This window comes from Poromitra crassiceps, assembly GCF_964638095.1.
Source record: "Poromitra crassiceps genome assembly, chromosome: 5".
Taxonomy (NCBI): Eukaryota; Metazoa; Chordata; class Actinopteri; order Beryciformes; family Melamphaidae; genus Poromitra; species Poromitra crassiceps.
Window position 1 is genome coordinate 64026282 of NC_139642.1, and position 22833 is coordinate 64049114.

At 45.7% G+C, this 22833-nt stretch overlaps 1 protein-coding gene across 2 annotated transcripts in view; it reads right to left on the bottom strand.

The window, feature by feature from the left end:
* Positions 1–22833, bottom strand: part of sorl1 (sortilin-related receptor, L(DLR class) A repeats containing) — a 144311-nt gene that overhangs the window by 55728 nt on the left and 65750 nt on the right. For both annotated transcript variants that reach the window (XM_083637844.1, XM_083637845.1), the window contains 6 exons: positions 16535–16608; positions 14243–14331; positions 12924–13102; positions 9066–9252; positions 3076–3204; positions 672–757 (listed from right to left, as the gene is read on the bottom strand). In XM_083637844.1, the coding sequence (XP_083493970.1) occupies positions 672–757; positions 3076–3204; positions 9066–9252; positions 12924–13102; positions 14243–14331; positions 16535–16608 (744 nt within the window). The remainder of the gene's footprint in view (positions 1–671; positions 758–3075; positions 3205–9065; positions 9253–12923; positions 13103–14242; positions 14332–16534; positions 16609–22833) is intronic.

Below are 22833 nucleotides of genomic sequence, written 5' to 3' on the forward strand. Positions count from 1 at the left end.
GAACCCATATCTTCTGGACATTGCCTTGATGAAAAAACAACGTAGCGTTAGCTAAAAGTAATAAGTGCGACAACTTGAATCTCCCACAAACGTTAGGCTTTTTCTGACATGGGAGCAAGCAAGCAGCGCAGCAGCGTCCCTCCTGATGCACTGGACCTGGCTGCCTGCAACAGTCAAGCCAGCCCTCACCTCGGAAAGCACGGTCATTCTAGCCCCCACTTAACAATTCAAGCCGTTTTTGCAACACTTGAGGAAACCGTGAGTTTGCTCGTTGATATAAGCGATTGCCCGAACGATTCATTAATTAATAAACTAGCGAACGTGAAGTGAGTCACGAAGAGCCACACCCGCCCACTACGGAGATATGCGGATCATATCGTTCCACTGTTTAACATGACCAGCGCTTGCGTGGAAGCGGATCTTATACCGGAGGTCGAGGTAGATAAGATACGGACTCGCGGGAGTGCGCGTAGGCCGGCTAATTGTTGTTTAACATGCAGGCCAACCGGCTAGGTGCAGGTTATAATACGGATTCCACTGCATGTTAAGAAGTGGTAACTGTGTATCAGCATAAGAACTCTCATGGGTCTGGTGTCGAGACTAGGTTTTGTATATCTCAAAGAAGCTCATAACAGAATGTGAACACCAGGAGGCAGTAGAGAGGGGCTTACCTCCCACAGGACAGGGAAGCATCTCTCCGTCCAGTCTGGCCTCCACATCTCCTCCACTGCAGCTGTCTCCTGACACCTTCCTATAGCTGCAGGAGAACAACTTGAAGTCAACACAACTGCCCTCAGTTCGACACTAGGTGGTGCTCTAACCCAACGAGTCCAATGATGACAACAGCATTTCTCTCCATAGCAGACACCCCCCGCAAAAGAAAACAAAAACAAGAACAAAATATATACAGTGTATGTGTGTGTACACACACACACACACACACATACACACACACACACACACACACACACACACAAACACCTTGCTGGTGCCAGCATGGAGGGTTTAGCAATATTTGTAGTAAGCACCAGATAAGCCTTATCTGATAAGGGGGTCAATGTTGTCCCTGTAGGGCAGGGCTATTCAACTCAATTGTTCAGGGGGCCACAGTCAGAAACCTAAGGGGCCGGACCGTTCCCCCAGCTATTAATCCCATTATATGTACACTTGACACAACGCGCCACCACATTTTCAAAACTTGCATTTCACTACATTGCAAAAGTAGCTTAATTTTCACACATATTTGAAACAAATCTAAGTGCTGTATTCTACAACACGTCAGCCATTTGAAATATAATTTGGTCAATTCTGACATCTCTTACGTAGCTACACTACAGCATTGTAAACATTTATAGTGCATCAGTAAAGGAAAACTACTGTAAACATTATTTCTTATTTAGAACCTAGCACAGTATTAAATACTGAGTATCTCATGATAACTATCTCACTAGTATCTCACTATTAATATTGCATCTTTTGTGTTTAGCTACGTCTCACAGCATTGTAACATTTAGTGCAGCAAGAAAGGAAAACTACTGTAAACATTGTAACCATATTTCTTGTTTAGAACCTATAGCTAGCAACATCACACATCTCCTGAAACACCATTTATAATGCATCTTTCTTGATTAGCTACATCACAGCATCTCCTGAAAAAAACATTAATATTGCACCTTTCTTGTGGCTACATCACAGCATCTCCTGAAAAACATTTATAGTATATCTGCCTTGTTTAGCTCACTTAAGCTAGATCACATCTGAAAAACAACCATTCGGGTGTAATAAGTAAATGAGGTTTAATTGTAAAAAATAAAAATAAAAAATCATCCGGTGGTCTGACTTGATTGGCAGGCCGGATTTGGCTCGCGGGCCAGCAGTTGGATAGCCCTGCTGTAGGGCACTCGTTCTCAAAGTGACCAAAAGGACCCCAGGGGGTCTCCAGCGAAGTGAGGTATCATTTCATTTATTTGATCTGATTTCGAGATTATCGATGCATTTGGACGATGCATTTGAATTCAATGGCCGCCCATATTTATATGGAATAACTTCATATGGATTAGAAACTGAGCAGCGGGGGAACAGGATCTGCTATCTCTAATGTGACAGACAGCAAACAGCAGGCTGAGCACGCTGCACCAAGGTAAATAGATCATTAATTTTCTCTATGATTTAATAAGGATATGAGCCGCTGTGTGTCAGAAAATAAGCTATTTACACACACGCATTATGCATGCCCTTTATTCCTCGTTTCCAGGTCGCAGCTCAAAGCATATTATCATTTCAGTGCATGGATATCAAACTTATAAGGGGTTAAAATCATATATATATATTTTTTTTCAATATTATATTTTCATCTTTCTATAGAACACAAACAAAACAAAACAGACGGGCTCAGACACAAGAAAAGAAAAGAAAAGAAAAAACAAACATACAACATAATGAACATTCAATATTACAGTGGTACTAGCAGCCACGTAAGGTGCTTATGTGCTTGCAGGCGATGTACTCGAGATCTCACGCAAGGGGGTCTATAGGAAACCAGCTGGGCGAGTCACCCCTCACCCCTAACCTCATTGTGGTAGGCTACAAATGGGTCCCATATAGTTAGACATTTTCTAAGTGAGTTGGTTCTCAGAAACCTGAGTCTCTCCATCCGTATAACAGAGATCATGTCTGTCAACCAGAATTGGAAAGAGGGTGAAGAGGGGGACTTCCATTCCTTAAGAATTCGTTTTTTGGCAACAGTTGTCCCCAGTGTCAGAGATTGTTGCACAGCTGTAGTGAAGTTCAGAGAGGAGGACCCCGAGCAGCCAAAGATGGCGAGCTCTGCCTCCGGCTGAAGGGTTATTCCGTAGGCCGTTAAAATCATAATTGAAGCTGGAAATAAGGTCCAGGTTGTAAAATATATATATCCTTCAACACTAAATACATATGGGGTCCATGGGACTACATTTGATCAAACAGGGGTCTGCAGGGCCCAAGCTGTGCTTCGGCTTCTGTGACATGAACATGTTTGAGGAGCAGATCAGTGCTGTCTGCAGCCCCTTATGATCAGGTATGCTAGTAGAAGCTCACCCCTTGCTGCGTCGGTAGGTGGTGCCGACGGGACACGGCACTGGAGGGGCGTAGAGGTTGCCTGAGAACTCGGGGTCAGGCACACACACCTGCAGAGACAGGTCCTCACTCAGCTTGAAGCCGTAGTCACTGGGAGGGAGAGAGAGGAGAGGAGGGAGGCAGAGAGGAGAGGAGGGGAGGGGAGGGAGGCAGAGAGGAGAGGAGGGAGGCAGAGAGGAGAGGAGGGAGGCAGAGAGGAGAGGAGAGGAGGGAGGGAGGAGAGGAGGGAGGCAGAGAGGAGAGGAGGGAGGGAGGGAGGAGAGGAGGGAGGCAGAGAGGAGAGTAGAGTAGGGAGGGAGGGAGGCAGAGACAGAGCAAAATAAACTGTCAGTTAGCCTCTGCCCCAGGGTAGGAAGTTAGGGCTCGGGGCAAAATGCCCCCCAAAAAATCTAGACTTGCCCTTGGAACTGGGGTGACGGGGGCTTTTAAATGCCCCCATTAAATAAAGAGTTTCATACTTTCTGTATTTTAATATTATTCTGCATTTGCAAAGCGTGACTCAAAAATGGCCAACTAGGCATCCGTACAACCCCCCCCCCTCCTCCTCCTCCTACTAGCATTATTGACCTCAGTGACAGGCAGCACAAGCTAGCTGGCCAGCTAGTTCACTCATGTTTTTGTCAAGTACATTAATAACATGCCAGACAATCAACAGTGTTGTTGAGATAGGAAATGCGGATCTTTAACTGTGATTGTTTATGAACTTTTAGAAATAAAATATGCTTGGATAAGAGTCATTGATTGGTCTGTCATGCTACATAGGTGCAACTAAAGTATTTTCCAACATTTGATAAAATTGCCCTGGAAATGATCCAAAATGCCCCCGAAATATATTTCACAGGGGCAAAAAAAAGCCCTTGTTTTAAAAAGTGAATTTCCTACCCTCTGGGTAATGAAGACTGACGGGAGCTCCAGGAGCACTGAGCATCTGCAGTGTATGAACTGACTGATACATCCGTTTGTCAATATTGGCCTTTTATCAGGAAGCGGATATCAGCCGGTCAATGTCATCCACCACTGACACCATGGAGGTTACTCCATCCACCACTAACACCATGGAGGTTACTCCATCCACCACTAACACCATGGAGGTTACTCCCTGACAACATCCACCACTGACACCATGGAGGTTACTCCCTGACAACATCCACCACTGACACCATGGAGGTTACTCTCTGACAACATCCACCACTGACACCATGGAGGTTACTCCCTGACAACATCCACCACTGACACCATGGAGGTTACTCTCTGACAACATCCACCACTGACACCATGGAGGTTACTCCCTGACAACATCCACCACTGACACCATGGAGGTTACTCTCTGACAACATCCACCACTGACACCATGGAGGTTACTCCCTGACAACATCCACCACTGACACCATGGAGGTTACTCCATCCACCACTAACACCATGGAGGTTACTCCCTGACAACATCCACCACTGACACCATGGAGGTTACTCTCTGACAACATCCACCACTGACACCATGGAGGTTACTCTCTGACAACATCCACCACTGACACCATGGAGGTTACTCCCTGACAACATCCACCACTGACACCATGGAGGTTACTCCCTGACAACATCCACCACTGACACCATGGAGGTTACTCTCTGACAACATCCACCACTGACACCATGGAGGTTACTCCCTGACAACATCCACCACTGACACCATGGAGGTTACTCCATCCACCACTGACACCATGGAGGTTACTCTCTGACAACATCCACCACTGACACCATGGAGGTTACTCTCTGACAACATCCACCACTGACACCATGGAGGTTACTCCCTGACAACATCCACCACTGACACCATGGAGGTTACTCCCTGACAACATCCACCACTGACACCATGGAGGTTACTCTCTGACAACATCCACCACTGACACCATGGAGGTTACTCTCTGACAACATCCACCACTAACACCATGGAGGTTACTCTCTGACAACATCCACCACTAACACCATGGAGGTTACTCTATCCACCACTAACACCATGGAGGTTACTCCATCCACCACTAACACCATGGAGGTTACTCCCTGACAACATCCACCACTGACACCATGGAGGTTACTCCATCCACCACTGACACCATGGAGGTTACTCTCTGACAACATCCACCACTGACACCATGGAGGTTACTCTCTGACAACATCCACCACTGACACCATGGAGGTTACTCCCTGACAACATCCACCACTGACACCATGGAGGTTACTCCATCCACCACTGACACCATGGAGGTTACTCCCTGACAACATCCACCACTGACACCATGGAGGTTACTCCCTGACAACATCCACCACTAACACCATGGAGGTTACTCTCTGACAACATCCACCACTGACACCATGGAGGTTACTCCCTGACAACATCCACCACTAACACCATGGAGGTTACTCTCTGACAACATCCACCACTGACACCATGGAGGTTACTCTCTGACAACATCCACCACTGACACCATGGAGGTTACTCTCTGACAACATCCACCACTGACACCATGGAGGTTACTCTCTGACAACATCCACCACTAACACCATGGAGGTTACTCTCTGACAACATCCACCACTGACACCATGGAGGTTACTCTCTGACAACATCCACCACTAACACCATGGAGGTTACTCTCTGACAACATCCACCACTAACACCATGGAGGTTACTCTCTGACAACATCCACCACTAACACCATGGAGGTTACTCTCTGACAACATCCACCACTGACACCATGGAGGTTACTCCCTGACAACATCCACCACTGACACCATGGAGGTTACTCCCTGACAACATCCACCACTGACACCATGGAGGTTACTCCATCCACCACTGACACCATGGAGGTTACTCTCTGACAACATCCACCACTGACACCATGGAGGTTACTCTCTGACAACATCCACCACTGACACCATGGAGGTTACTCCCTGACAACATCCACCACTGACACCATGGAGGTTACTCCCTGACAACATCCACCACTGACACCATGGAGGTTACTCTCTGACAACATCCACCACTGACACCATGGAGGTTACTCCCTGACAACATCCACCACTAACACCATGGAGGTTACTCTCTGACAACATCCACCACTAACACCATGGAGGTTACTCTATCCACCACTAACACCATGGAGGTTACTCCATCCACCACTAACACCATGGAGGTTACTCCCTGACAACATCCACCACTGACACCATGGAGGTTACTCCATCCACCACTGACACCATGGAGGTTACTCTCTGACAACATCCACCACTGACACCATGGAGGTTACTCTCTGACAACATCCACCACTGACACCATGGAGGTTACTCCCTGACAACATCCACCACTGACACCATGGAGGTTACTCCATCCACCACTGACACCATGGAGGTTACTCCCTGACAACATCCACCACTGACACCATGGAGGTTACTCCCTGACAACATCCACCACTAACACCATGGAGGTTACTCTCTGACAACATCCACCACTGACACCATGGAGGTTACTCCCTGACAACATCCACCACTAACACCATGGAGGTTACTCTCTGACAACATCCACCACTGACACCATGGAGGTTACTCTCTGACAACATCCACCACTGACACCATGGAGGTTACTCTCTGACAACATCCACCACTGACACCATGGAGGTTACTCTCTGACAACATCCACCACTAACACCATGGAGGTTACTCTCTGACAACATCCACCACTGACACCATGGAGGTTACTCTCTGACAACATCCACCACTAACACCATGGAGGTTACTCTCTGACAACATCCACCACTAACACCATGGAGGTTACTCTCTGACAACATCCACCACTAACACCATGGAGGTTACTCTCTGACAACATCCACCACTGACACCATGGAGGTTACTCCCTGACAACATCCACCACTGACACCATGGAGGTTACTCCCTGACAACATCCACCACTGACACCATGGAGGTTACTCTCTGACAACATCCACCACTGACACCATGGAGGTTACTCCCTGACAACATCCACCACTGACACCATGGAGGTTACTCTCTGACAACATCCACCACTAACACCATGGAGGTTACTCTCTGACAACATCCACCACTGACACCATGGAGGTTACTCCCTGACAACATCCACCACTGACACCATGGAGGTTACTCTCTGACAACATCCACCACTGACACCATGGAGGTTACTCCATCCACCACTGACACCATGGAGGTTACTCCATCCACCACTAACACCATGGAGGTTACTCTCTGACAACATCCACCACTAACACCATGGAGGTTACTCCTAGCCTGGGTAAACCCAGCCCCCACGTGACCTGCTCTCTCAGTTCCCAGTCACTAGCATAGTGACTGAGAACAGGTCTGAGAGCAGGTCACGTGGGGGATGGGTTTACCCAGGCTAGGTTACTCCCTGACAACATCCACCACTGACACCATGGAGGTTACTCCCTGACAACAGCGAGTAAAAGCCATGCAACCGCTTTATAAGTGACTTTTGTCTGTAGTCACCTGAAAAGTGAGCATGAGATGTAGTCACCTGGGCGAATCCACCTTGTGCTCGACTGTGATGTCACCAGGCAGTTGTGATGTCACCAGGCAGTTGTGATGTCACCAGGCAGTTGTGATGTCATCTATAGGTGCACCGATCGATCGGCAATGGATCGGCCGATTTTGACCTCAAATATGCGATCGGCTGATTGCAGATATTTCTTTATTGTTGCCGATCGATGCAGCCGATCATGCTGCACGTGAAAAACACGAGACAGCCCATTTCTCCGCAAAGTTAATTAGTGTAAATAAAACACTTTCATGATAGAAAATGTATCGTTTCACTTTCATATTATGCTCCATCGTTTATATTATTGTGTTGCAAATCACACGCTTTGCTTTTGTCTGTGTTTTTTTACTAACCTCCACACCGCACCAGACTCTGTCAACACGCCCCTTACGTCTTGAGTCACACAAATCAGCCGGAGAAGCAGGGAGAAGTTACCTCCAGTCATCCACTACAGCCTACCGAGGCATTTGCGCTGTTAAGTCCCCGTTTGATCCCTATTTGCGTGTCCTCATAACGTTAAACCTGGCAAAACATCTCCTCTCATCCTCATCTCATCTCATCTCCTCTCATCCTCTCATCCAAAGCTTTGGTTAGCTTTAGCAGCTTTAGCTTATATATTTATAAAATTGGTTCCTTGGGTCGAAGTTATTTTCTTGGATAACAGGGAAATTCCGGAATGGAATATTTTTGTTGAGTGAACTGAACTGCATTGAACTCATAACATGGAAATCCCGAAGTGGAATATTTTTGTTCCTTTATCAACTGAACTGAGGGAACTGGACTGAACTATAAAGAACATTCTTCTAGCCATTTCTAGTCTCAACAGTCTTGTGCTCCAATTATCTCACAAAAAAATATTCATGGCAGTTTCCTTTACACAATATATTGGGGGGAAAAAGAGAAAATGTGTTGCACTTTCAATTTGATGCATGAAATGTAGGCCTATATGTCAAATGGAAACTCTTCTATAATAGACTGCTATGGCTGCTAAAACAAAATCGGTGATCGGTGATCAACTGGTGATCGGTCGGGCAGATATTTCTCATAGGCGATAGGTGATCGGTGCACCCCTAATGTCATCAGTGATGTCACTCCGGCAACTGTGATCTTATCTTAGTCACAATTTGTGACGGAAGTGATGTCAGTCAGGCAGTGTGTGTATGTGTGTGTGTGTGTGTGTGTGTGTGTGTGTGTGTGTTTTGAATGCATTTGCATTTGCTCAACTGTGATGTCACCCGAGATTTGGGTCTGGATCGAGGCAACAAGGAAGAGGGTGTGTGTGAAGTGATGTCACTCAGCTGGAAATTATGTCACGCAATTGCTCGACTGTGATGTCATCAGGCAGTTGTGATGTAAGATGTAGTCATAAAGAAGTCACCATTCGTAGTCTTGGCGCGTGCAGGAACAGTTTGAGACGGTGACGGGTCGGTCAAAGTCCTCTCCGTTGAAACACCTGGCGTGTGGCGTGCGTCTCTTAAACACCATGTCTCTGCCCAACAGACACTCGTTGCCACGCTCATCTGATGGAGACCAGCGCTTGTAGTCGGCCTCGGAACAGGGCACACCTGGGACAAACAACACACTCATGTAGATATTGGATACATGATGTTGACATACAACTGTAGTTGCCACGGTTGCTGAAAAAGGTAGTTGAGGTGTGGGTGTAGGTCTAGTCAGTAACATTATCTATCTATATATAAAAATATAAAAAATGTAGTATGTGGGCGATGTCTGTCTGTTTGGGTGTGTAAAGAGCACCCGTGGGGTGACCTGACGGAGCTGGATTTTTAATTAGGCTAATTAGCTAATGATTTGATGTCATCAGTGATGATGTCAAAAGTGATGGGCGCGCACACACAAGGAGGCATTCTGACAAGACTGATCAGTGATGTCACACACACACACACACACACACACAAGGAGGCATTCTGACAAGACTGATCAGTGATGTCATAGGGGGGCACACACACACACACACTGATGATGTCATCAGTGATATATCATAATGGGGCCCACACACACACATACACAAGGAGGCATTGTTACAGTACATCACTGACTGCGTTTACATGGACTTGAGTATCCCGGTTATGAGGCTTATCCTGGTTTTGATCATATTCGGGATATGGTGTTTACATGGAAGAGAGAGAAAGCAGGTTACTCATATCCCTGTATACATGATAAGTAGTAGTATCCTGGTTACTGATCACTGCATGCTATTTGCGCAGGCGCCTGTGATCGTTACAATACAAACCGGGCTCATTATTATTATTATTTTTTGCTTATATTGGGTGCGTGTGACGTGACGTCATTCACCTTTTTTGGGCAAAGACGTGGGATTCCCTTGGATTCCGTCTTCATGGTGGAGTGTCCCTGTTTGCACGCAGCGCGCGGCTTTGGCTTTAATTTGAGTCACAACACCTTCGTCCTGTAGTCTGTATACTACAGACTTGAATAGGGCAGCATTTTGATGCTTTCTCCTATCTAAGCTGCCAAGCATTTAATTATTTCATCACCGAAATACAAAACTCGGCAAAACTCTTTCCTCATCGCTTCAGAAGTGAGACTTTTAAGTCGAATTGCACTGACATTTGCGCGTGAGTATTTCCAGGTAAAACGATTAGGTATGTGCGGGACCGACAGCAGCGAGGTTAGAGAGGAAAATGCCTGGAGTCTGACGGCGGTCTGATGAGGAAGTAATCGTGCGGCACTTACTGGACGAAATTCTGATAGTGAAATGGGTCATTTTGCGCGAGCTGTGTTGTGTACGGTAGCCCCTCGCGTTGGAGGGTGTTCACGGTGTGTTTCGCGTTGTTTGGTCATGAAATGGAGGGGGGGGGGGGGGGAATGCCTGCAAGTCTGCTGCCTTTTGGAGATGAACTGAACTGAAGCCGCGCCTGCGCAGGAAGTCTGCTGCGGTCAGAAAGCAGGATAAGGTGTATACATGCAACAGTATCCCGGGTTCTTTCGGAGTACTCCACCTCGCATAACCGGCTTTCTCAAAACCGGGATAAGGGCTTATCCAGCTTTCTGAAACCGGGATATGATGTTTACATGCGCAAACACAAAAACGGGATACTCCAAAACCCCGACAGTAACCGGGATACTCAAGTCCATGTAAACGCAGTCACTGATGCGATAACATTTAGTGAGCAACACACACACAAACACGCACGTGCCAATGGGGCAGGCGAGGCCGCTGAGGTAGATTTATTGTTGTCCAAATGTAGGCTACTATGACACAGTAAACCATCTACTATGACACAGTAAACCATCTTTAGCTTTTTTCCGAGACAAAACCGCAAAGTAAAATCAGTAGAAAAACAAAGAAATACTGCTGAAATGTCCGTTATTAATTAATAAATATGACTCTCAGCTGCTTTGCAGCTCCACCCTTCCTTCTGGTTGTCTGGTACCCGCCTATCTTCACACCTCCACCCATCCTTCTGGTTGGCTGGTACCCGCCTATCTTCACACCTCCACCCCTCCTTCTGGTTGTCTGGTACCCACCAATCTTCACACCTCCACCCTTCCTTCTGGTTGTCTGGTACCCACCTATCTTCACACCTCCACCCCTCCTTCTGGTTGTCTGGTACCCGCCTATCTTCACACCTCCACCCCTCCTTCTGGTTCTCTGGTACTCAGCTATCTTCACACCTCCACCCCTCCTTCTGGTTGTCTGGTACCCACCTATCTTCACACCTCCACCCCTCCTTCTGGTTGTCTGGTACACACCTATCTTCACACCTCCACCCTTCCTTCCGGTTCTCTGGTACCCACCTATCTTCACACCTCCACCCTTCCTTCTGGTTGTCTGGTACACACCTATCTTCACACCTCCACCCTTCCTTCTGGTTGTCTGGTACACACCTATCTTCACACCTCCACCCCTCCTTCTGGTTGTCTGGTACACACCTATCTTCACACCTCCACCCTTCCTTCCGGTTCTCTGGTACCCACCTATCTTCACACCTCCACCCCTCCTTCTGGTTGTCTGGTACCCACCTATCTTCACACCTCCACCCTTCCTTCTGGTTGTCTGGTACCCGCCTATCTTCACACCTCCACCCCTCCTTCTGGTTGTCTGGTACCCACCTATCTTCACACCTCCACCCCTCCTTCTGGTTCTCTGGTACCCACCTATCTTCACACCTCCACCCCTCCTTCTGGTTGTCTGGTACCCACCTATCTTCACACCTCCACCCCTCCTTCTGGTTGTCTGGTACCCACCTATCTTCACACCTCCACCCCTCCTTCTGGTTCTCTGGTACTCAGCTATCTTCACACCTCCACCCCTCCTTCTGGTTGTCTGGTACCCACCTATCTTCACACCTCCACCCTTCCTTCCGGTTCTCTGGTACCCACCTATCTTCACACCTCCACCCTTCCTTCTGGTTCTCTGGTACCCACCTATCTTCACACCTCCACCCCTCCTTCTGGTTGTCTGGTACCCGCCTATCTTCACACCTCCACCCCTCCTTCTGGTTGTCTGGTACCCGCCTATCTTCACACCTCCACCCCTCCTTCTGGTTCTCTGGTACTCAGCTATCTTCACACCTCCACCCCTCCTTCTGGTTGTCTGGTACCCACCTATCTTCACACCTCCACCCCTCCTTCTGGTTGTCTGGTACACACCTATCTTCACACCTCCACCCTTCCTTCCGGTTCTCTGGTACCCACCTATCTTCACACCTCCACCCTTCCTTCTGGTTCTCTGATACCCACCTATCTTCACACCTCCACCCTTCCTTCTGGTTCTCTGGTACCCACCTATCTTCACACCTCCACCCTTCCTTCTGGTTCTCTGGTACCCACCTATCTTCACACCTCCACCCCTCCTTCTGGTTCTCTGGTACCCACCTATCTTCACACCTCCACCCCTCTTTCTCGTTCTCTGGTACCCACCTATCTTCACACCTCCACCCCTCTTTCTCGTTCTCTGGTACCCACCTATCTTCACACCTCCACCCCTCCTTCTGGTTCTCTGGTACCCACCTATCTTCACACCTCCACACCTCCACCCCTCCTTCTGGTTCTCTGGTACCCACCTATCTTCACACCTCCACACCTCCACCCCTCCTTCTGGTTCTCTGGTACCCACCTATCTTCACACCTCCACCCCTCCTTCTGGTTCTCTGGTACCCACCTATCTTCACACCTCCACCCCTCCTCCTGGTCCTCTGGTACCCACCTATCTTCACACCTCCACCCGTCCTTCTGGTTCTCTGGTACCCACCTAGCACATCAGAGGCGTTGACCTGCAGGATCAGCCAGCTGTGTCTCTGCTCGGCGTAGGAGCCAAATATGGTGAAGATGGTGCTCTTCTCCCCCGGCTCAGTGAGCAGCTGGTAGACATACACCTCCTTTTCGGAGAACTGAAAGTCCATCCACGTCTCGCCTTCATTGGTGCTGAACCTGGCAGTGTCATTAGCTGCATTTAAACTCAACCGGCTAGTGACCATGCTTCAGTGAATGTGAAGGTATGTTTCTGGTTGTTTACAGCAGTCACAATTTTTCCATGCACCTTTGATCATCTCTGCTACCAAGAATAACCCAATCACCAGAATATCTCTACTGTACCTCATTTTTGAGGGAACAATCGCATGTTACCTCTAATAGTGGAAAGACACGATGACCCCAATAGGTATCAGGGCAATGTTTGTGGTTGGCACTAAGATGTACTCATTACCCTCATTACCCTTGTACATCTCGCTTGAGCGACGTTCGACAATTGATTGCTAATGCCTTAAAGGAACACTCCGCCCGTTTTCAACCAGCTTTGTATCATTAGAGCATCAGTAGTATGTCAGAAAACTGTAAACGGTTTTGAAGTCTGTCATTTAATTCGACAGTTATTGAGTGTTAAAGTGTGGCACTGGTCCACACAAACTCAAATTAATAACTCATTAACTCAAATCAACTCTCAATAACTGTCAAACTAGATGAATGATGAATAGTTTGACAGTTATTGAGAGTTGATTTGAGTTCATGAGTTATTCATTTGAGTTAGTGTGGACCAGTGATGTCACTGGTCCACACTTTAACACTCAATAACTGTCAAATTAAATGACAGACTTCAAAACAGTTTACAGTTTTCTGATATACTACTGATGTTCTAATGATACAAAGCTGGTTGAAAATGGGCGGAGTGTTCCTTTAAGCAGTTACGTTACGTTGTAGTTTATGTTAGCATGAAGCTGTGATGCTAAATGCCCAGCGATAGATAACATCCTTTTTCTGACTCTGGTAAAGACAAATCTAAAGTAAATGATTAAAATGTTATATCCCTCTAAAGGTACGAAGATATACTTGACCTTTACATCATTAAACTGGATGTAAATATGACATGGTCATAACAGCAGCTAACCGTAGCTGTTCGATGCCTTGACGAGTGTTACGCATTCAGCTTTTCCCAGGTTGTTTGAGATTTTATTTGCTTCATGCTCAATAGCACTTAGCAGTAATTAAATCTGGTTCATGTCCTGGAGAAGCACACAAACAGGCCGGTGGTGTTGAAGCACACAAACAAACTTATAACTTATAAAATAGACTTACTTGAGGTGTTTGGTGGAGCCTCCTTGTACAATAGCCATCAGGATGCCGCCGTGGTCACCCCAGGTGTAGAAATGAGGGCCCGCCAAAGCCTGGAGGAAAGGGAGAAAACGTAGTTTAACAGACAGAAGAAGGACTGGAGGACAGGGAGAAAACGTAGTTTAACAGACAGAAGAAGGACTGGAGGACAGGGAGAAAACGTAGTTGAACATACAGAAGGACTGGAGGACAGGGAGGAAACGCAGTTTAACCTACAGAAGAAGGACTGGAGGACAGGGAGAAAAGGTAGTTTAACATACAGAAGAAGGACTGGAGGACAGGGAGAAAACGTAGTTTAACAGACAGAAGAAGGACTGGAGGACAGGGAGAAAACGTAGTTGAACATACAGAAGAAGGACTGGAGGACAGGGAGAAAACATAGTTTAACATACAGAAGAAGGACTGGAGGACAGGGAGAAAACGTAGTTTAACATACAGAAGAAGGACTGGAGGACAGGGAGAAAACATAGTTTAACATACAGAAGAAGGACTGGAGGACAGGGAGAAAACATAGTTTAACATACAGAAGAAGGACTGGAGGACAGGGAGAAAACATAGTTTAACAGACAGAAGAAGGACTGGAGGACAGGGAGAAAACGTAGTTTAACATACAGAAGAAGGACTGGAGGACAGGGAGAAAACATAGTTTAACATACAGAAGAAGGACTGGAGGACAGGGAGAAAACATAGTTTAACATACAGAAGAAGGACTGGAGGACAGGGAGAAAACGTAGTTTAACATACAGAAGAAGGACTGGAGGACAGGGAGAAAACGTAGTTTAACATACAGAAGAAGGACTGGAGGACAGGGAGAAAACGTAGTTTAACATACAGAAGAAGGACTGGATGACAGGGAGAAAATGTAGTTTAACACGTTCACTGCCATTGACGAGATATCTCGGCTTACAAAATCCAACGGTTGACTGCCAATGACGAGATATCTCGGCTTAAAAAAAAAAAAAAAAATTTGACGGTGGGACGTGGATCAACGCTCCCCACGTCTCCTATAAAAATATTGGAGCCACCGAACGTGTACAACCCATTCCACCGACCCACTAAGTGGCGACAGTGTTCTCCAGACTAGAGGAAGGCAAGCAAAAAGCAGTGTGAGGAAGCCATTCTGATGAAAATGGATGGCGAAAACGCTTTCACTTTCGCGCTTGGGAGCTGGCGGTGGGGTTTTGCAAATTTGCATAATAGATTACGGGTGGAACACACTTTGAAACACGCAGCATAAATAAGACCAGAATCGCAAAAGCTTCATCAAAGCTCTCAACACAAACCCCAAGAAACGAGCGAGCCCATCCAGACTTGCCCAGCGGCCGCCAGCAGACAGGAGCAGCAGCAAAGCAGTGAGCCTGGTGACGCGAGGTTACAGCAGCAACAGAAACGAGCTTGTGACACGCCCGCTGCAGCCAAGAAGAACACACACGGAGGGAGGAGTTTGAAGGAGAGGGGTGTTTCCTGCTGTTATGGAGGAAATTACTGTTCAAAACTATTGTTTAGATGTCTGACGTCTTACTGATGCCAAAAATGAATGGTTAAAGTGACTGTTCTATCGAATTTCACAAAAAGCCGTTTATCTCAGAATAAATTTTCAGACGCTGAAACCATGCTGTATTCAACTGCTAATGCTTACATAACTACTAACTCTACAAACTAACTCTTTTAGACAGAGAAAGCACACATTCTATTAGTTCTTTTGAGATATTGTGTGTTCACAAAATCCTAACAGAAACGAATCCTCGGCTCTTGAAAGATGAGCCAGAATCCTCAAAAAAAAACCTTGGCAGAAGCTAACTACAGTATTGAAAAACGGCTGGCAGTGAATGTGTTAACATACAGAAGAAGGACTGGAGGACAGGGAGAAAAGGTAGTTTAACATACAGAAGGACTGGAGGACAGGGAGAAAACGTAGTTTAACCTACAGAAGGACTGGAGGACAGGGAGAAAACGTAGTTTAACAGACAGAAGAAGGACTGGAGGACAGGGAGAAAACGTAGTTTAACAGACAGAAGAAGGACTGGAGGACAGGGAGAAAACGTAGTTTAACATACAGAAGAAGGACTGGAGGACAGGGAGAAAACATAGTTTAACATACAGAAGAAGCAGACCAGGCATGGGAGAGCAGAGCAGTGGCTGCAGAGATGTCGTCCAAATCATCGGTCATACAGTTCGCTTCTACAAACCACAAAGAGTTTCTTTGCAAAACAAGTGTGCAGGAAACACGCTCAGCAGAGTACCATCTGTACTGACCTCTCTCCATCGGGCACCAGCACTGCTAGAGACATAGACGTTAGGCTTGTTGGCCAAGTTCCTGCCCACCGACCCTGCAAGGAAAGGACAGAGAGGTCATGCATATCGCATTACACGGCTTCTATCTATCTATCTATCTATCTATCTATCTATCTATCTTCTATCAATTATCTATCAATTATCTATCTATCCATCTATCTGTCTATCTATCTATCTTCTATCTATCTATCTATCTATCTATCTATCTATCGATCAATAAAATTGAGTGTGTGGGCAATGTTTGTAGTTTGTTTCAAGTTCTGTGTTCGGCCACAGCTATGCCGTCTTACGTGCGATCGGGCTGAAACTTTCAGGGTGTGTAAAGGGCACCGTGACGGAGCTGGATTTTTTAATTAGGGTAGACTAATTGCCCTAAGTCTGATTCCCCTAAGTCTGAGGCTATAGTTCAGTGACACATGAATGGCAAAATTATGTCATAAGGGCACACACACACACACACACACACGGAGGCATTGTGACAAGACTGATCAGTGATGTCATAGGGGGGCACACACACACTGATGATGTCATCAATGATATCATAATGGGGCGCGGACACACACAAGCAGGGCCGGCAGGGCCGGATAAAATGGATCCTTATTATTTAAAACTTTCTGCTGATTTTATTGCTGAGCCTCTTACCTATATTTTTAATCTATCCTTGACTTCCAGAGAAATCCCCAAGATGTGGAAAAAGGCTCATGTTCTCCCCCTGTTAAAAGGTGGTGACCCCTCAAACCTCAACAATTATAGGCCAATATCAAACTTGTCAGCTCTAGCCAAGATTCTGGAAACGCTGGTAAGTAACCAATTAAAAGAATTCCTTAACAACCATGTAATTTTATCCCCATATCAGTCTGGTTTTAGGAAGTGTCACAGTACAGTTACTGCTGCTACAAAAGTAGTAAATGGCATCATTGTGGCCTTAGATAGGAGAGAGCACTGTGCCTCCCTCTTTATTGATTTTTCTAAAGCGTTCGACACTGTGGACCATGATGTCATGAAGCACAGGTTAGTTAGTATTGGTTTGTCAGACTCTGCTGTTGCTTGGTTTTCTAATTATTTTACTGACAGGACTCAATGTGTTCAGGCTGATGGTTTTATTTCTGAAGTTTTATCTGTCCACAAGGGGGTGCCACAAGGCTCGGTTTTAGGCCCTTTACTGTTCACAATTTATATTAATAACCTTGGCAAAAGTGCTTCACATGCAAACTTTCATTTTTATGCTGATGACACTGTTATTTACTGTTGTGCTGCCTCTATGTCCAGGGCTTTGGCAAACCTGCAAAATGCTTTTAAAGAAGTAGAATCCCAACTTCAGCAACTTAGGCTTGTTTTAAACCCGGACAAAACAAAACTGATGGTCTTTTCCAAATCCAAAACACAAATACATAGTGTAAATTCTACCGGCATTTATACATCTCAAGGTGCACAAATTCAATCCATCACAACGTTTAAATACCTAGGCTTTTTACTGGATGACAGCTTGTCTTTTAAACCTCACATCGATAGCCTTGCTAGAAAGCTAAAAGTGAGGTTGGGGTTCTATTTCAGGAACAAATCATGCTTTTCTTTTTATGCTAAAAAGAAGCTTGTGGCAGCTACATTTTTTACCAGTTTTAGATTATGGCGATGTTCTTTACATGAATGCCTGCTCCACCTCACTTCATATACTGGACACTACCTACCATGGCGCTTTAAGATTCATCACTGGCTGTAGATCACTCACCCATCACTGCACTCTGTATTCTAAGGTAAACTGGCCATCCCTCACTGCCCGCAGGCTGCATCATTGGTATATCTTCATTTATAAAGCAATCACCGGTAAGCTCCCCCTTTATCTCTGCTCCTACATCTCCATCACATCAAACCCATCTTACAGTTTACGCTCTCAGGACTTCCTCCATGCCTCAGGAGTCAGTACCCAAAACTCGCACAGAGTTTGGGAAAAGGGCCTTCATGATTTCTGCTCCCTCTGCCTGGAATGAACTACAAAAAACCCTAAAACTAGCTAACCTCATCACCTTTCCTGATTTTAAAACTCACGTCGTAGACTTTTTAAAGAATGTGATGGGTCAATGTCACTGCTTTTCTGTATAAAGTGTTTTTAATATCTTGTATGCAACCCCTCCCCATCCAACCCCCTTTTCCTCATTCCTACCTTTTACCCTAACCCCCTCTACACCCCCCCCCTCCCCCCCATCTCATCTCCCCTTTTTCTTAACTGCTCCAACCCACATTCAATTCTCCTCATGACTGTATTGCCTTTTATGTTCTTGTTGTGCTTGCGTCTTGTTTTTTGTTTTTATGGATGTTGCCATTTTGGCCAGGTCTTACTCGAAAAAGAGATCTTGGATCTCAAGTAATTTTCCTGGTGAAATAAAGGTGGAAAAAAACAAGGAGGTAAGTGATTTTGAATGCAGACGTATGTGCGAGTCTGTCAGGTGGCTGTAAAGGCCAACACGTCTCCATGTGGTTTGTGCGTGGTTTGTACGTTCGCACGTGCGCTCCGGGCTAGCGCTGCACAATATTGAGAAGAAAATGACATTGCAATATATTTTGTTTCTGCGGTTTTATATTGTAGCAGCTGTGAAGAGTCCACACAAACCCTGCATGAGAAGCAGAGCGCATGGGAACTAATTCAGTTGAATTTTGATGAAATCGTTTCCAGTGAAGTGACCTACTACTCTTCTGAGAATTAGCCCTACTAACCACTGAACCCCACACACACACACACACACACAGACACACACACACACACACACACACACACAGACAGACACACACACACACACACACACACACACACACACACACACAACTGCAAAAAGTGAGATCTTTTCAAGTGAAAATACCTTATCTTCCTATTCCCCCCCCCCCCCAATGTTGGTCAATTTAATCTTGTTTTACGAAAGAAAGAAAAACAAAATCTTGTTTTAAGAAAATCTAAATTAGATTTTCTTAATTAAAACAAGGTTTTGTTTTTCTTGTTTAACACTTTCAGTGCCACGGCCCTTGGGCAAAAGGTTGCTTGCTGTGCCACATAGGCCGCAATGCATTTTAAAACAGTCATATAATTTTTTTAATAATTACTATGTAAACACTGAACACGCACAAATAACGATGAGACTCTCTTCTATCACCTGCAAAAAAAAGTTTATTGATCCCATTTTCCGTTCTTTAGTTATGAGCCGGAGAAGATAGCATGATTGAACGAAAAACATACCTTTTTTTCTACGAGCTGAGATAATGAGCCTTTTGTGAAATTAAACATTTCAAGCACATCTCTGACTCTGAAGCGAATTTTCTGATGTCTGGGTCTGTCTGGGTGAAGTGTATGCTGCTCTGCTGCTCTCCGTGCTCCCCCCCCCCCCCCCCCCCCTCAACTGCACACGCCTCCTGGGTGTGTCTTATGTGTCTGGTGGCTCTCAGTCTCTGCTGAGTTTGCTGCGCACACACAGTGAATGGTGCGCGACATTCAGCTTTTTGGTTCCGCGTGTGTTTGTCACGGGCTGGCATGCTTCCAGTTCGGAATAATAATGCTGATTATGTGAATGTGCTGCTGCAGCGTACATGGAAGTGCTCAGTTGTGACAGCGGATGCTGCTGCTGGGGGCACAGCTGGCGTTGTGCTCGTTTATGGAGGCACGTCGATGCATACGGACGGATGCGATGCGATTTCCTCATTTTGCCCAGTGACTATTTCTGTGTGTTTGGCTCCTTTTTCTCTGATCAGGAGAGTGCTGTCGCCACCTAATGGGTTTGTAAAATAGGTTATCGACCTCCAATAGCTACAATATTGTTAGAGGCGACGTAAGAAGCTTAGATCGACACCCCCCCGTCAAAAAAACAATTTGGAGTTATGACGCCATTTGGCGTCGCTGGCACTGTACGGTAAATTTCTAATGACGCCATATGGCGTCGCTGGCACTGAACGTGTTAAAAGGAGAATTCCGTTTTTTAAGAGGTGCAACTGCTTCTATAAGTGACTTTGTCTCTAAAGCCGTTTTCCCACATGCGTACCTGAAAATTACCTGTAAGTCAATATCGGACATTTCCCGGAATTTCCCTTCACACCTCAGCGCTGGCATGTGGGAATCTAGGAGCGAAATTGCCTGTATGTTGGGGGGCGGGGGGAGGGGGGAGCTTATTTGGGGGGTCGGGTTTAGATCAATAAGGTGTTTTCGGGTTGTCCTTGGGCTACAAACTCATTTAAAGTATGCAAATCGAAGTTGTTTCTGACAAGAATAATGTCACGTTACTCTGCTCAACCCATGACAGAGCCACTCTCCCCGGCTTGGCAGAGTGAAGCGCTCCGTCCGCGCGTCCCCGCTGCCTGGAGCACAGCGGCTCGTGCTCGCGCTCTAAAAGGCAGGCTCCCACACGCTGCTGTCTGGCCAGCAGAAAGTGCTCCAGACTCGGTGTGATAATCCTGTAACAGCATTTGAGCTTATTCAGGTAAGATATTAATAATGTAATGACACATTCAGCGATAAACTGTCTACAATGAAGACATGTGTCAAATATGACAACGTGGTGTTCAGTATTTTAAGAGCACGGGTTTTTTTTCATTTCCTGAAAAGTTGGCGATTTGGAGATAAGTGGCTTTCATTGCACAGCGACGAAATGCACGAAGCGAAATGTGGAAGTAGTTTGCTTTGATGTGCGCGAATGATTAGATGATGCAAGCTGGAAGTGGACAAGAGAAAAGCCAGCACTCCAAATGTCTTTTTTGTTGATTTATTTCCTCCTCAATACACCTGGGCAGCAGCAACGAACGTTTCAGTCAGAGACCTTCCTCAGCGTTGTGCTGTGTCAGGCAAAAAAAGACAGCTATATACAGTCATGCCGGAAGTACAATCAATTAGGAAAATAAAATAAAACATTTTGTAATGTGCCTTGTCCCGAGTAGAGGCAAGGAACTATTTAGTAATACATTGAAAATAATACATTTAGAATAATACATAGAAAAGTTAAAATTACAAGTATTGTATAAAGACTTCCAAACGGAAGTGCTTCACAATAAGGCTCTGTATATAATGAGCATGATTATACCAGAACTTACAACGGGGGCTCTAGTGACAAGCTACTGTAAGAGGTTGGCTAGCCACACATGGAGCAAACAGGCACAGGGGTCCCAATGTTCTCAGCACAATCGCAACCACATACTTAAGAATACACCAATAGAGAACAAGAAAAAAATATTAAAGAAAACAGCTAAGAAGTAGCTCCTCGTTTAGGCCTTTAGGGTGTTCTGTGTGTAGGGCATGAATCCAAAATGCCTCCCTTTGTAGTAAGGCCCTGTCTCTGTCACCGCCCCTCTTTAAGGGACCAACAGACTCAATCCCCTGGAACCTAAGAGAACACACATCGTGTCCAAATGAATTAAAATGTCTGGCTACAGACGACTTTTCCTCTTTATTTCTAATATTGCTTTTATGTTCAGAAATGCGAACTTTAAGTTCTCTCGTGGTTTTCCCCACATAACAAAGGCCACAGGGACATTTCAAAAGATACACCACAAATTTAGTTTTACAGGAAATCCTACTTTTGATCAATAATTTCTTCCCTGAGTGTGGGTGTAAAAAGGTAGCACCCTTAATCATAGCGTTACAGTGAATACAATTGGAACAAGGAAAATTACCATTAGGCAAATTAGATAAAAAATGGAGGGGGGGTGTGTAGCAGTCCGCTTTAACTAGTACATCTCTCAGATTTTTAGCTCGTTTATGAGCAAACAGAGGAGGTTTAACAAAGGCGTGGCCCACCTGGGGGTCACTACGTAATATGTGCCAGTGTTTTAACACACAGGATTTGATGTCATGGGACACCGGAGAGAAGGTTGTGGCGCAAACCATATTAAAGCTCTGGGCAGAGGGGGTTTTGGGCACCAATAAGTCCTCTCTATTCAAGTTTTTAACCCGCTGGAGGCTGTTATCCAGAACACTGTTACTATAACCTTTCGCTCTAAAGCGAGCACACAGTTCAGCAGCTTGTTCATCGAAATCAATATCTCGATTACAAATTCTTCTGACCCTTAAGAGCTGACTATAAGGTAAACCTCTTTTAAGACTGGGAGGATGATAACTAGTAAAGTCTAAAAAACTATTTCTGTCTGTCTTTTTCCTGTAGACCTTGGTCAAGAGGAGATCAGATTTTTTCACACAAACATCCAGAAAGGACACTGAATCAAGGCTATATTCAAGCGAAAATTTTATAGAAGGTAATCTGGAATCAATATATAACTTGAACTCTTCTAAT